Below are 13,506 nucleotides of genomic sequence, written 5' to 3' on the forward strand. Positions count from 1 at the left end.
CTTGGGAAGATGCTGGAGGAAACAGGTACAAAAGTATCTATATCCACAGTAAAACGAGTCAGACATAAGCTGAAAGGTCGCTCAGTAAGGAAAACCGCCATAAAAAAGCAGACTACGGTTTGCAATTGCACATGGGGACAAAGATCGTACTTTTTGTCAAAAAATACCGTTTGGCCATAATGACCATCGTTATGTTTGGAGGAAAAAGGGGAAGGCTTGCAAGCCGAAGAACACCATCCCAACCATGAATCACGGGGGTGGCAGCATCATGTTGTGGGGGTGCTTTGCTGCAGGAGGGACTGGTGCACTTCACAAAAGAGATGGCATCATGAGGTAGGAAAATTATGTGGATGTATTGTAGCAACATCAAGTTCAAGCTTGGTCGCAAATGGGTCTTCCAAATGGACAATGACCCCAAGCATACTTTCAAAGTTGTGGCAAAATGGCATTGGAGTGGCCATCACAAAGCCCTGACCTCAATCCCATAGAACATTTGTGGGCAGAACTGAAAAAGAGTGCGAGCTAGGAGGCCTACAAATCTGACTCAGTTACACCAGCTCTGTCAGGAGGAATGGGCCAAAATTGACCCAACTTATTGTGGGAAGCTTGTGGAAGGCTACCCAAAACGTTTGACCCAAGTTAAACAATTTAAAGGCAATGCTACCAAATACTAATTGATTGTATGTAAACTTCTGACCCACTGGGAATGTGATGAAATAAATCACTCTACTATTATTCTGACATTTCACATTCTTGAAATAAAGTGGTGATCCTAACTGACATAAAAACAGGGAATTTTTACTAGGATTAAATGTCAGGAATTCTGAAAAACTGAGTTTAAATGTATTTGGCTAAGGTGTATGTAAACTTCTGACTTCAATTGTATTTAAAAAATAGAAAAGCTTTATTTTAACGGAATTTAATAGGTTGTTGGTTGTCGAGTCACTTACTATGTCTTTGCCCATATTTCATGGCAATCTATCTTGACATGAAGTCAGAATATTAGTGTATGTTGGCTGGCTAACTCATCGATCCTACTCTGACATCTCCCCCTCCCCCGAAGTACTTGGATCTTAGGTACGCTCAAGGTTGAGTACAGTTCAGATGTCGTTGGACGTCGTGCCCTTGCTCTTGCGTCCTGGAAGAGGGAAGGCAGACTTGCTCTGAGGCTGTGTGAGGCGGCTGGTGAGCATAGTGAAGGGTTCAATGAGAGAGTTCCTCTCTGTGACGCTGACCTCCCAGAGCTTGACCTTCTCCCCCCGCGCCCACTGCTGCGCTGCCTCGTGCTCCACCTGGCGAAGCTCACGCAGGTCCGTCTTGTTCCCTAGCACGATCACCATCACCTGCAGGAAGAGGGGACACTCCAACTAAACAACAATAGCATAAGGTTCTGATTTGTGTCTTGGTTGATTGTTTTTTATTGTTATGGCCACTGTGCTTCTGCTTGCTCTTTGGGGTCTAGGCCAGGTTAGAATAAAAGTACTGTGACAACTGCTGATGTAAATAGGGCATTATAAATACATTTGATTGATTAGCTGTCTATGGCCAAAACAATCAACGAAACCTGACTCACTTTAACAAAACCACACACACTTAGCAAAGCTTAAGGAGAGTTTCAATCACTCACAATCCCAGTACCTCTTTCTTGTCTCTGGATTTGTCTATCTCCTTCTTGAGGACATCCACCTTCTTGAAGGACTCCAGGCTGTCCACGCTGTAGACCAGCACAAAGCCGTCTGCCACCGAGTAGTAGTGCTTGGGAAGGTCCAGGCCGTCGTGGAGCCCCCTGGTGTCATAGAGACGTAACTGTTCCTTCACACCGCGGTCTGTCTCCACCGACGCCACATACACATCCTCCTGGGTCTCAGTGGACTCTGAACCTTCAACAGACAGGAGACAATGGAATTCAATGGTTGTGTTCAACAGTCTGGCAGGTAGGCAGTACTCACTCAACTCTCGGTGAAATACAGTATCTATATTCTATAGCATTAATTTGTTTCCTTTGGCTCCCTGTGGAGCGTGAGGCCACACCAGGTCGGACGGTCAGTTCTCTGGTTTACCCCAGACCATAGTCTTCAATTCACGCCACACACAAACTTAGTTACAGATTTCAACTGCAAAAGTTGTATAGTGAAAGAAGTGCAGAACACTGTTTTGCTCCCAATAACTGGACATTCGAGGCTACATTACAAATTCCCTTTTAACACTACAAGCACATTTATACCGTGTTAATCTCTCAAATACAACCAATCCAGTCATCAACTTACCAACTGCGTGATTACCATATAACAGCTGTTCAAGGATGGCTGTTTTTCCTACAGATGCCAAACCACACACCACAACTTTGCAGCCTTTCCCCATTTCGAATACGCGAAAACCTGCAATAGCACAAAAATAAATGTAAAATAAGAATAAGAAAAATGAACTACTGTAGCTGAAGCATCTTCGTCAACATCGCATCCAAAGTTTACGTAGCTGGCTTGATACGATAAAACAAGTACCTTGGTGTAAGAGTTGGCCAAACGGAAAGATTACAATTATTATTGGAGTAAACTTGGTCGCTAACCAACTTTGAAGTTATTTAGCTAGCTAAAATCACAACATCCATTCTCTTTTGACAAGGAAGTTCCAATGATTTTCTGCGCATGTGCAGAGGCGAGGGGAGCGGTGAATTTTAAGAGAATGCACTGTATAAATAAGACATACATTTATTAATATGCATGAATAAATGTCAAATATAAATGTATATTACCAGCTACCAATAAGAATGGTAAAATCGACAAGTGTAGTGGACCAAATCTCAATATACAAAAGTAAGTACTACATTATTTTATTTCAATGTGGTTGTGTTCTAAAATGCCAAGACCATCAAAATCCAGGTTATTAAATTAAGTTAGGTGAAAGGCAAATGAAAAATATTAACATGATTGGATAAACTACAATACCCAGGCGTATCTGACCGGAACTGTGCCACTGACGTTTTGATAAAGCATACTGGGTACGTTTTTTCTTTCTTTCCGGCAGGTACGCCATCATGTAAGAGTGCATTTTATATTTTTTCAGTATGTACAATCCATCAGAAATCTGTATTAAAACATGGCCATCAGGTTGTATAGTTCTGGGGTTAGTTAACGGAATGCTTAGGTATTCACACACTACCTCCATTTCTGCTTTTTAATTTCTGAAAATATGAATATTGCATTGTGTATCCGAGGTAATGCACGGGTCTTCTATTGGTCTCCTATACATTGCCTAAGAGCGAGGTTAGAAAGTTGAGAGTTTTATAAACACTGAACTTCAATGTCTATGTGCATTTGTTGCGTTACGGGTTTTTACTAGTAAATATTTTAGCTTTAGTGGTTATCTACTATGGAGTGCTAGCCGGTTAAGTAACTACCTATCCAGTGTGTAGGACTCAGGGCCTACCGCGACCCTCCTTCTGCCCGAAGACTGATTTCCAGGGGGTCTAGAATGAAACAGAAATTAGCCCCAAAAGCACGTGCATGTAGACTCCAATTTAATACATACTAAATTAAATGTATCCCGAAGATGTCATTCGTGACTTGGTTATTTAAAGGTTACATTACGTTGTCAACAAAGCAAACGTGTTGGCTAGCTAGCCAATTTGGTATATCATGGCTTTGAATGAAGATTAGCAAATTGTCGGTGCCTAACTTTTCCTCCAACTAGAGTAACGGTTAAATCCCAGTATTTAATGGTGATCATTACGTATTTCTATTTGCCTTTTTCACAGTTAATCCAACATGGGAGCGTACAAATATATGCAAGAGCTATGGCGCAAGAAGCAGTCCGACGTGATGCGCTTTCTCCTGCGCGTCCGATGCTGGCAGTACCGTCAGCTCTCCGGTCTCCACCGTGCGCCTAGACCCACCAGACCAGACAAGGCCCGCAGACTGGGGTACAAGTGCAAACAAGGTGGGTGACCGGGACAATTTACGTTGACCTCCCCTTAACAGTGCTGCTACTCGAGGTTTATTATCTATGCATAGTCACTTTACCCCTAACTACATGCTCCCGAGTGGCGCAGTGTTCTAAGGCACGGCATCTCATTGCTAGAGGCATCACGACAAACCCACTACAGACTAGGCAAGTTCAGAACAAATTCTTATTTATAGTGACGGCCAAACCCCAATGACTCTGGGCCAATTGTGTGCCGCCATATGGGACAACCAATCATGGGCCGGTTGTGAGAGAGCCAGTAATTGTTGTATTAGACAGTATTTGTATTCCCATTGCCTGTTCGTGGTTTCGCAAATACATTCAAGTCACTTATGTTTGGAAGTGTTTCTTCACATGAAAGGTAGACCAAGTGGTTGTGTCATTTGTCTTTTATTCCTTGACATGTCGCTGTCTTATGACAGGCTACGTCATCTACCGTGTCCGCGTTCGCCGTGGAGGCCGCAAGCGCCCCGTGCCCAAGGGTGCCACCTACGGCAAGCCCGTCCACCATGGTGTTAACCAGATCAAGTTTGCCCGCAGCCTCCAGTCCACTGCTGAGGTAAGTTTCTGAACAAGTGCATCTGATTATTTTCCTTTCTCCCCAAATGTTGCATTTGCTCACTTTGTTTAAGACTTGAAAGCATGGTATTGATGTAAGCTTGGGCTAGTGTTTGTTTTTTTAATACAAAGAAAATCTTGCATCAGTCAGTATTTTAAGTCCATGAGGGATAGTGAATGAGTACGCTTCAGGGAGAAGTTACATAGAACTGCACAGCGATGTCTCAGATCTGACCTGACTTGGCAAATCTACGCTCAATTCCAAATCTACCCTTGCCTCTGCTTCTAGGCCCTTGTGCCGATATGAATGCGTTGGATAGGTACAAGTAATTTCATATTGGCCCCACTTCCCTCTGAAACAAGGCTCACATTCTAAATCGAACCCTTTTCATCAATAATGCGTTCTCTCAATGTGGTTAATGATGCTCAACTTTTTTCCCCATCTTATCGACTATGGTGAAACCAGTCTGAAATAAGCCAATTTGTCTGAAACCACATTACAGAAAATAACGCGTCCTTTCCAAAAGTATCTTGGTTGTATTTAAAACTCTATTGTATTCTACTAAGTGAATGGTATTCTCTTCATTGGACTTGATGATTACTTCAATGTTGAGACAAATCCATATGTTGTACAGCTCCATGTGTATGTGTCAGGCAGTGGGATTTTATCATTTTATATCTTCCCATAACTTTTTTAGTGTGTGTATGTATATATATATGTGTGTGTGTATGTATTTGCGACCTTTTGACACATTTCAGGCTTCAAACATAAAGATATAAAACTGTATTTTTTTGTGAAGAATCAACAAGTGGGACACAATCATGAAGTGGAACGACATTTATTGGATATTTCAAACTTAACCAATCAAAAACTGAAAAATTGGGCGTGCAAAATTATTCAGCCCCTTTACTTTCAGTGCGGCAAACTCTCTCCAGAAGTTCAGTGAGGATCTCTGAATGATCCAATGTTGACCTAAATGACTAATGATGATAAATACAATCCACCTGTGTGTAATCAAGTCTCCGTATAAATGCACCTGCACTGTGATAGTCTCAGAGGTCCGTTAAAAGCGCAGAGAGCATCATGAAGAACAAGGAACACACCAGGCAGGTCCGATATACTGTTGTGAAGAAGTTTAAAGCCGGATTTGGATACAAAAGATTTCCCAAGCTTTAAACATCCCAAGGAGCACTGTGCAAGCGATAATATTGAAATGGAAGGAGTATCAGACCACTGCAAATCTACCAAGACCTGGCCGTCCCTCTAAACTTTCAGCTCATTCAAGGAGAAGACTGATCAGAGATGCAGCCAAGAGGCCCATGATCACTCTGGATGAACTGCAGAGATCTACAGCTGAGGTGGGAGACTCTGTCCATAGGACAACAATCAGTCGTATATTGCACAAATCTGGCCTTTATGGAAGAGTGGCAAGAAGAAAGCCATTTCTTAACCTCTTGGTCCTACCTGGCACGCAGGCATCCCATCTAAACATCTGGAAATGCAAATGCGCTACGCTAAATGCTAATAGCACTCGTTAAAACTCAAACGTTCATTAAAATACACATGCAGGGTATTGAATTAAAGCTACACTCGTTGTGAATCCAGGCAACAAGTCCGATTTTTTAAATGCTTTTCGGCGAAAGCATGAGAAGCTATTATCTGATAGCATGTAACACTCCAAAAGACCCGCAGGGGACGTAAACAAAATAATCAGCATAGTCGTCGCTACACAAACCGCACAAATAAAATCTAAAACATTCATTACCTTTGACCATCTTCTTTGTTGGCACTCCTAGATGTCCCATAATCACTATTGGGTCTTTTTTTCTCTCGATTAAATCGGTCCATATATAGCCTAGATATCGATCTATGAAGACTGTGTGATAAACGGGAAAAATAGCGTTTCATAACGTAACGTCATTTTTTAAAATTCAAAAAGTCGACGATAAACTTTCACAAAACACTTCAAAATACTTTTGTAATGCAACTTTAGGTATTAGTACACGTTAATAAGCGATAAAATTCATCAGGAGGCGATGTAAATTCTATAGCTGTCCGTCTCGAAAAGATGTCTGGAGAGAGCTCGACCAAAACATCCGGTGGGAGACCGGAGGGAATCGGTTCCCTTGATTCGGTTTGACCAAGAATCAAAGCTGAATCAAATGACAAGACTCTAGACATCGTGTGGAAGCTGTAGGCACTGAAACCTCGGTCTCATGTAATTCGGTTCACTTTGAACAATTCCTGGAAGTGGCGCATGGATATTTATTTCCATTTTCAGTGATCAGATTTTCTTGCACTTTTCGATGAAACGCACGTTCTGTTATAGTCACAGCCGTGATTTAACCAGTTTTATAAACGTCTGAGTGTTTTCTATCCACACATACTAATCATATGCATATACTATATTCCTGGCCTGAGTAGCAGGGCGCTGAAATGTTGCGCAATTTTTAACAGAATGTTCGAAAAAGTAGAGTCTACTGAAGAGGTTAAAAAAGTTTGAAATATCCAATAAATGTTGTTCCACTTCATGATTGTGTCCCACTTGTTGTTGATTCTTCACAAAAAAAATACAGTTTTATATCTTTGTTTGAAGTCTGAAATGTGGCAAAAGGTCGCAAAGTTCAAGGGGGCCGAATACTTTCCCAAGGCACTGTATATATATATATTAGTGCTAGAATTGCTCAATAGATGTGTTGTAGAGTAAAAGAGGAACTTGAATGTGGAGTAACTGGGTAATACCCCTGCTGCAGGGGGCCATGCATAGTATAGGGTTGGCAGTGCTGTCACTAGAACAGACCCCAGAACATTGCAAATCAGTCATTTACATTCATACAAGTTTCTAGATGTGACTTGTCTGACCTACTTGGTATTCGTTCTCCCCAACAGGAGCGTGCTGGCCGTCACTGTGGAGGCCTGAGGGTGCTGGCCTCCTACTGGGTAGGAGAGGACTCCACCTACAAGTTCTTCGAGGTGATCCTGATTGACACCTTCCACAAGGCTATCAGACGCAACCCCGACACCCAATGGATCACCAGGCCCGTGCACAAGCACAGGGAGATGCGTGGCCTGACGTCTGCAGGCAAGAAGAGCCGTGGCCTGGGCAAGGGCCACAAGTTCCACCTGACCATGGGTGGTTCCCGCCGGGCAGCCTGGAAGAGACGCAATACCCTGCAGCTTCACCGCTACCGCTAGAGGATGTCTGTACATTTAAAGAAATAAACACATGCCTTTTTATGGTGACAAAATATTTCTGTGGTGTGTAAGAGTTAATAATTTTGGGTGTAGAAGATCCCATTTGACGTCTTTGGCGATAAAGGAATATAGTTAGTGGTTAGTAAAAGGGATACGCGAAGCTGACGGACTAGCATTTTCAGACTTGTGAAATGTAGTTTATAGAAATTCACCCTGTCATAACTATTGATCAATATGGCAGTGAGTAACTGATCTGAACCAGTGTCTACAGTACACACTGGTTTACACTGAAGGGGTTATTTGTCATATCTAGGTCATTCAACTTCTACCCTGCGGGTCCGGAGCCTGCTGGCTGGGTTTCCAATCTACTTGTTAAATTGTACCCACCTGGTGTCCCAGTTCTAAGTCAGTCCCTGGTTAGGGGGGTGGAGAAATGCAGTGGAACTGGCTTTAAGTTTGAGGGCTCTAGGAATGGTTTAACAATGTGTTTTTGTGGATAATAGTTTAAGTAACCTGGGGGGTTTACTGTTGGCACTAAGGACCACTAGTCAAACAGTGAAACTGCTCTTGGTGTTGAGTGTCTACAGTCCAGGATCACCAGGAAAGGTCACATAACTTTATCTATTTAGGTCTGATATGGCAGGCGCTGAGTTTCTCAAATTGTCCTGGGTCCTCCCCTAGGTGTGCGTTTTGGTGCTAAAACAGCTGATTTAAAATAATCAACGCTAGATTTCATTTGAATGTAATTTTAGGGCAAAAACCAAAACGTGCAGTGGGGGGCAGGACTGAGTTTAGGAAATACTGTCAGAACAGGGCTCAACCCCTGTTCCTGGAGAGCTGTTGTCCTGTAAGTTTTCTCCAACTCTGGTCTAGCACATCTAATAATTTTCAGGTTGCTTACAACTGGTTGGAGTGAGCCTACAGGACGATAGCTCTCCAGGAACGGGGTTGGAGTAATCCTACAGGACTATAGCTCTCCAGGAACGGGGTTGGAGTGAACCTACAGGACAATAGCTCTCCAGGAACGGGGTTGGAGTGAGCCTACAGGACGATAGCTCTCCAGGAACAGGGTTGGAGTGAGCCTACAGGACGATAGCTCTCCAGGAACGGGGTTGGAGTGAACCTACAGGACGATAGCTCTCCAGGAACGGGGTTGGAGTGAGCCTACAGGACGATAGCTCCAGGAACGGGGTTGGAGTGAGCCTACAGGACGATAGCTCCAGGAACGGGGTTGGAATGAGCCTACAGGACGATAGCTCTCCAGGAACGGGGTTGGAGTGAGCCTACAGGACGATAGCTCTCCAGGAACGTGGTTGGAGTGAGCCTACAGGACGATAGCTCTCCAGGAACGGGGTTGGAATGAGCCTACAGGACGATAGCTCTCCAGGAACGGGGTTGGAGTGAGCCTACAGGACGATAGCTCTCCAGGAACGTGGTTGGAGTGAGCCTACAGGACGATAGCTCTCCAGGAACGGGGTTGGAGAGCCCCAACTGAGACGTTGAAGAAGTGGAACAGCATCTGGAGCAGGAGTGTCAAACTTATTCCACTGGGGGCTGAGTGTACAGGTTTTTATTGCACTTAAGACCTAAACAACCAGGTTAGGGGTTCCTTACTAATTAGTGACCTTAATTCATCAATCAAGTTCAAGGGTTGATCGAAAACCTGCACAAACTTGGCCCTCTGGAATGAGTTTGACGTGAACTGGAGGATGGCTGGTTTGAGTCCCAGGTCAGAAGGGAAAATCTGAAGAAAGCATAGTTTTCTCATTTGATAAAATATATTTTTCACTCAACTGACAATGTATTATGTAGTATACTGATGGGCTAAGTGCCAGATGAATTATAACATCTCATCTGGAAAAAATTAAGTTAGACTAACAACACATTAGTTTGCTCAACGTAAAGCAGAAGTTTACAGCTAAATAGTAAAGTAACACAATGATATGAAGTACTGCCTGTCCCCCTTAATCTTCTGTTGCGCCATTACTCCGTTCTAAGTAAAGACAATACTTCAAAAACTATACACTGTCTGAAAAGACTCAAACGCTAGAGCAGCAAAGGGGTTGAGTTAGAGAACAATGGTCATTTATAGAACTTTCTCACATTTCTGCCAGGCCCATTGTTATTAGACACATTTAGATGGGGAAAGAAGATGGCAGTGTTTAGGTCACCCATGACCTGTGACCTGGTGACCAAAATTCCACCGAAACTGGAGAATGGGTGAGGAAGGCATGGGCTTGTCTGTTCTCTATTTTTTTCAGTGTGGTAGCAGAAGAAACCAGGGGAATGGGAGCTGGTCAGGCCAGGTCTGCCTTGGGATATGGCTGCACCAAACCCATGAAGGCTGCTTGGTATGGTGGGGTGGTGATTACCATGTCTGTCAGACAACTAAGTGATGCAGAAAATCTGCAAACGAACTTCATATTCTCTTATTCAAATCAATGTGTTACTGTTATATTTGAAGTGAACGTCCATTGTCCTCTGAGAGTTGTTGAATGTCTTCATTCTACTTAAATGTATCTCATTCTTGCACTGACCTTGGTTGAAAAGCTAGGTAGACACATTATTTTCTTGTCGACAACTATGACAAGGAAGTGTGTGGGAGATATGGTGAATCAGCTCATGTCAGAGTCAGTTTGACCTGTTCTGAGACAGGCGGTACTGCTGGATAAATGTGGTTCATCTCCGTTCAACCAAAGTGCATGGATTCAGGAACAGAGGATAAGGTAACGTAACTACTCTATTTCATTGATGTCACACAGGACAACTGCTTCATTATTTTTATCCTTGGTTAGCTATATGAAAACACTAGTGTACAGATCTCATCTGTGATAGCTGTGATTTGCTTGATGGATGTCTACTTAGATGCATGTGTTTCAAACACATGCAGACCTACACACAATTATCTACATTTTGCCCTCGTTCCTGAATTTAAAAAACAAGCTGTTATGTGTGTGTGTCATTCTGAATGTTTCTGCCCTCACGTTGCCTCCCCTCTCTGTGGCCTCTGCCTCAATTTAGGCCACAGTGAGAGTGTAGACTAGTTGAATAAGACCTTAAATGTGATAGGAAAGCATCCAACAGGAAAGTGTGATTATTGCCAGGAAACAGGCGTGGAGCATGTACAAGGTGGGCAGAGAGAGGCTGAGATCTAGTATGAGGGAGAAGGGGGTACAGGAAATTAGAGTAAAGACTGTATTGCGTATTATAGTCTCAAATATAAAAAAATCTTTAAAAATTAAGAGCAACAGTGCTGGCAGGTAGGATTTAGTGCCAGAGATTGTAACATTCTCTGTTTCAAGGATACATGGCTCACTCAGGATATGTTGTCAGAGTCAGTACAGCCACCTGGTTTCTTCATGCATCGCGCCGAAACAGAAACAAACATCTCTGGTAAGAAGAAAGGTGGGGGTGTATGCCTTGTGATTGACAACTCATGGTGTAATTACAACAACATACAGGAACTCAAGTCCTTTTGTTCACCTGACCTAGAATTCCTTACAATCAAATGCCGACCGCATTATCTTCCAAGAGAATTCTCATCGATTATAATCACAGCCGTAATTCACTGGACTCTGGAAACTGGAAACCATACATCCTGGGGCTGCATTTATTGTATCTGGGGATTTTAACAAAGCTAATCTGAGAACAAGGCTTCCTAAATTCTATCAGCATATCGAATGCGCGACACGAGCTGGTAGCATTCTGGATCATTGCTACTCTAACTTCCGCAATGCATACAAAGCCCTCCTCTGCCCTGCCTTCGGCAAATTTGACCATGACTCCATTTTGTTGCTCCCGACCTATAGACAGAATCTAAAACAGGAAACGCCCATGCTCAGGTCTATCCAACGCTGGCCTGACCAATCGGATTCCACGCTTCAAGATTGCTTTGGTCACGTGGACTGGGATATGTTCCAGATAGCCTCAGACAACATTGATGTGTACGCTGACTCGGTGTGCAAGTTTATTAGCAAGTGCATCAGAGATGTCGTACCCACTGTGACTAAAACTTTTCAGCAGCATTCGCGCAAAACTGAAAGCATGAACCACTGCTTTTAATCATGGCAAGGCGATTGGAAATATGACCAATTACAAACAGTGTAGCTGTTCCCTCTGCAAGCCAATCAAACAAGCAAAGTGTCAGTATAGAGACAAAGTAGAGTCGCAATTCAACGGCTCAAACACGAGACGTATGTGGCAGGGTTTACAGTCAATCACTGATTAGAAAAAGAAAACCAGCCCCTGGCTGGCTTTGAGGACAATACAGTGCCACTGACACGGCCCGCTACCAAAGCCTGTGGGCTCTCCTTCTCCCTGGCCAAAGTGAGTAAAACATTTAAACATGTTAACCATTGCAAGGCTGCCGGCCCAGAAGGCATCCCTAGCCATGTCCTCAGGGCATGCGCAGACCAGCTGGCTGGTGTGTTTACGGACATATTCAATCAATCCCTATCCCAGTCGGTTGTCCCCACATGCTTCAAGATGGCCACCATTGTTCCTGTTCGCAAGAAACTAAGGTAACTGAACTAAATGACTATTGTCCCGTTGCACTCACTTCTGTCATCATGAAGTGCTTTGAGAGACTAGTCAAGGATCATATCACCTCCACCCTACCTGACACCCTAGACCCACTCCAATTTGCCTACCGCCCAAATAGGTCCACAGACGATGCAATCTCAACCACACTGCACACTGCCCTAACCCATCTGGACAAGAGGAATACCTATGTGAGAATGCTGTTCATTGACTTCAGCTCAGCATTTAACACCATAGTACCCTCCAAACTCGTCATTAAGTTTGAGACCCTGGGTCTGCACCCCGCCCTATGCAACTGGATCCTGGACTTTCTGACGGGCCGCCCCCCCAAGTGGTGAAGGTAGGAAACAACATCTCCACCCCGCTGATCCTCAACACTGGGGCCCAACAAGGGTGCGTTCTCAGCCCTCTCCTGTACTCCCTGTTCACCCATGACTGCGTGGCCATGCACGCCTCTAACTCAATCATCAAGTTTGCAGATGACACTACAGTGGTAGGCTTGACTACCAACAACGATGAGATGGCCTACAGGGAGGAGGTGAGAGCCCTCAAGGTGTTGTGTCAGGAAAATAACCTCACACTCAACGTCAACAAAGCAAAGGAGATGATCGTGGACTTCAGGAAACAGCAGTGGGAGCACCCCCCATCGACAGGACAGTAGTGGAGAAGGTGGAAAGATTTAAGTTCCTCGGCGTACACATCACAGACAAACTGAAATGGTCCACCCAGACAGACAGCGTGGTGAAGAAGGCCCAACAGCGTGTCTTCAACCTCAGGAGGGTGAAGAAATTTGGCTTGTCACCTAAAACACTCACAAACATTTACAGATGCACAATTGAGAGCATCCTGTCGGGCTGTATCGCTGCCTGGTACGGCAACTGCACCGCCCTCAAGCACAAGGCTCTCCAGAGGGTAGTACGGTCTGCACAACGCATCACAGGGGGCAAACTACCTGCCCTCCAGGACACTTACAGTACCCGATGTCACAGGAAGGCCAAAAAGATAATCAAGGACAACAATCTTGATATGTACATATTCTCATTCACCCCTTTACATTTGTGTGTATAAGGTAGTTTTGTGAATTTGTTATATTACTTGTTAGATATTACTGCATCGTCGGAACTAGAAGCCCAAGCATTTCGCTACACTCGCATTAACATCTGCTAACCATGTGTATGTGACCAATACAATTTGATTTGAGTTTCTCCCTGTCGCTGGCCCACACTCTCGTACAGTAGATGGCGGTAATGCAC

The 13,506-nt window shown here is 43.9% G+C and overlaps 2 protein-coding genes and 1 non-coding gene across 5 annotated transcripts; 2 read left to right on the forward strand and 1 right to left on the reverse strand.

The window, feature by feature from the left end:
• Positions 1–769: 769 nt before the first annotated feature.
• LOC124012819 (NF-kappa-B inhibitor-interacting Ras-like protein 1) lies at positions 770–2,644 on the reverse strand. Of its 2 annotated transcripts, none has more exons than XM_046326796.1 (4): positions 2,502–2,644; positions 2,268–2,378; positions 1,639–1,880; positions 770–1,343 (listed from the first exon to the last, which is right to left on the reverse strand). In XM_046326796.1, the coding sequence occupies exons 2-4, from the start codon at positions 2,359–2,361 to the stop codon at positions 1,101–1,103; spliced, it is 579 nt and encodes a 192-aa protein (XP_046182752.1). In that variant the 5' UTR covers positions 2,362–2,378; positions 2,502–2,644; the 3' UTR covers positions 770–1,100. The 2 variants fall into 2 exon arrangements, with proteins under 2 accessions (XP_046182752.1, XP_046182753.1); XM_046326797.1 differs by having other exon boundaries at positions 1,201–1,343; positions 1,628–1,880.
• Positions 2,645–2,973: 329 nt separating this feature from the next.
• Positions 2,974–7,769, forward strand: LOC124012818 (60S ribosomal protein L15). 2 transcript variants are annotated; one of them, XM_046326795.1, is made up of 4 exons: positions 2,974–3,036; positions 3,755–3,936; positions 4,383–4,519; positions 7,409–7,769. In XM_046326795.1, exons 2-4 carry the CDS (start codon positions 3,765–3,767, stop codon positions 7,712–7,714), a joined length of 615 nt encoding a protein of 204 aa, XP_046182751.1. In that variant the 5' UTR covers positions 2,974–3,036; positions 3,755–3,764; the 3' UTR covers positions 7,715–7,769. The 2 variants fall into 2 exon arrangements, with proteins under 2 accessions (XP_046182751.1, XP_046182749.1); XM_046326793.1 differs by lacking the exon at positions 2,974–3,036 and adding an exon at positions 3,049–3,144.
• Positions 4,928–5,017, forward strand: LOC124013457. Its single transcript, XR_006834882.1, has one exon. It is a non-coding gene; the product is annotated as a small nucleolar SNORD12/SNORD106 (small nucleolar RNA).
• Positions 7,770–13,506: the final 5,737 nt, after the last annotated feature.

Source organism: Oncorhynchus gorbuscha, linkage group LG24 (genome assembly GCF_021184085.1).
Source record: "Oncorhynchus gorbuscha isolate QuinsamMale2020 ecotype Even-year linkage group LG24, OgorEven_v1.0, whole genome shotgun sequence".
NCBI classification, from domain to species: Eukaryota; Metazoa; Chordata; class Actinopteri; order Salmoniformes; family Salmonidae; genus Oncorhynchus; species Oncorhynchus gorbuscha.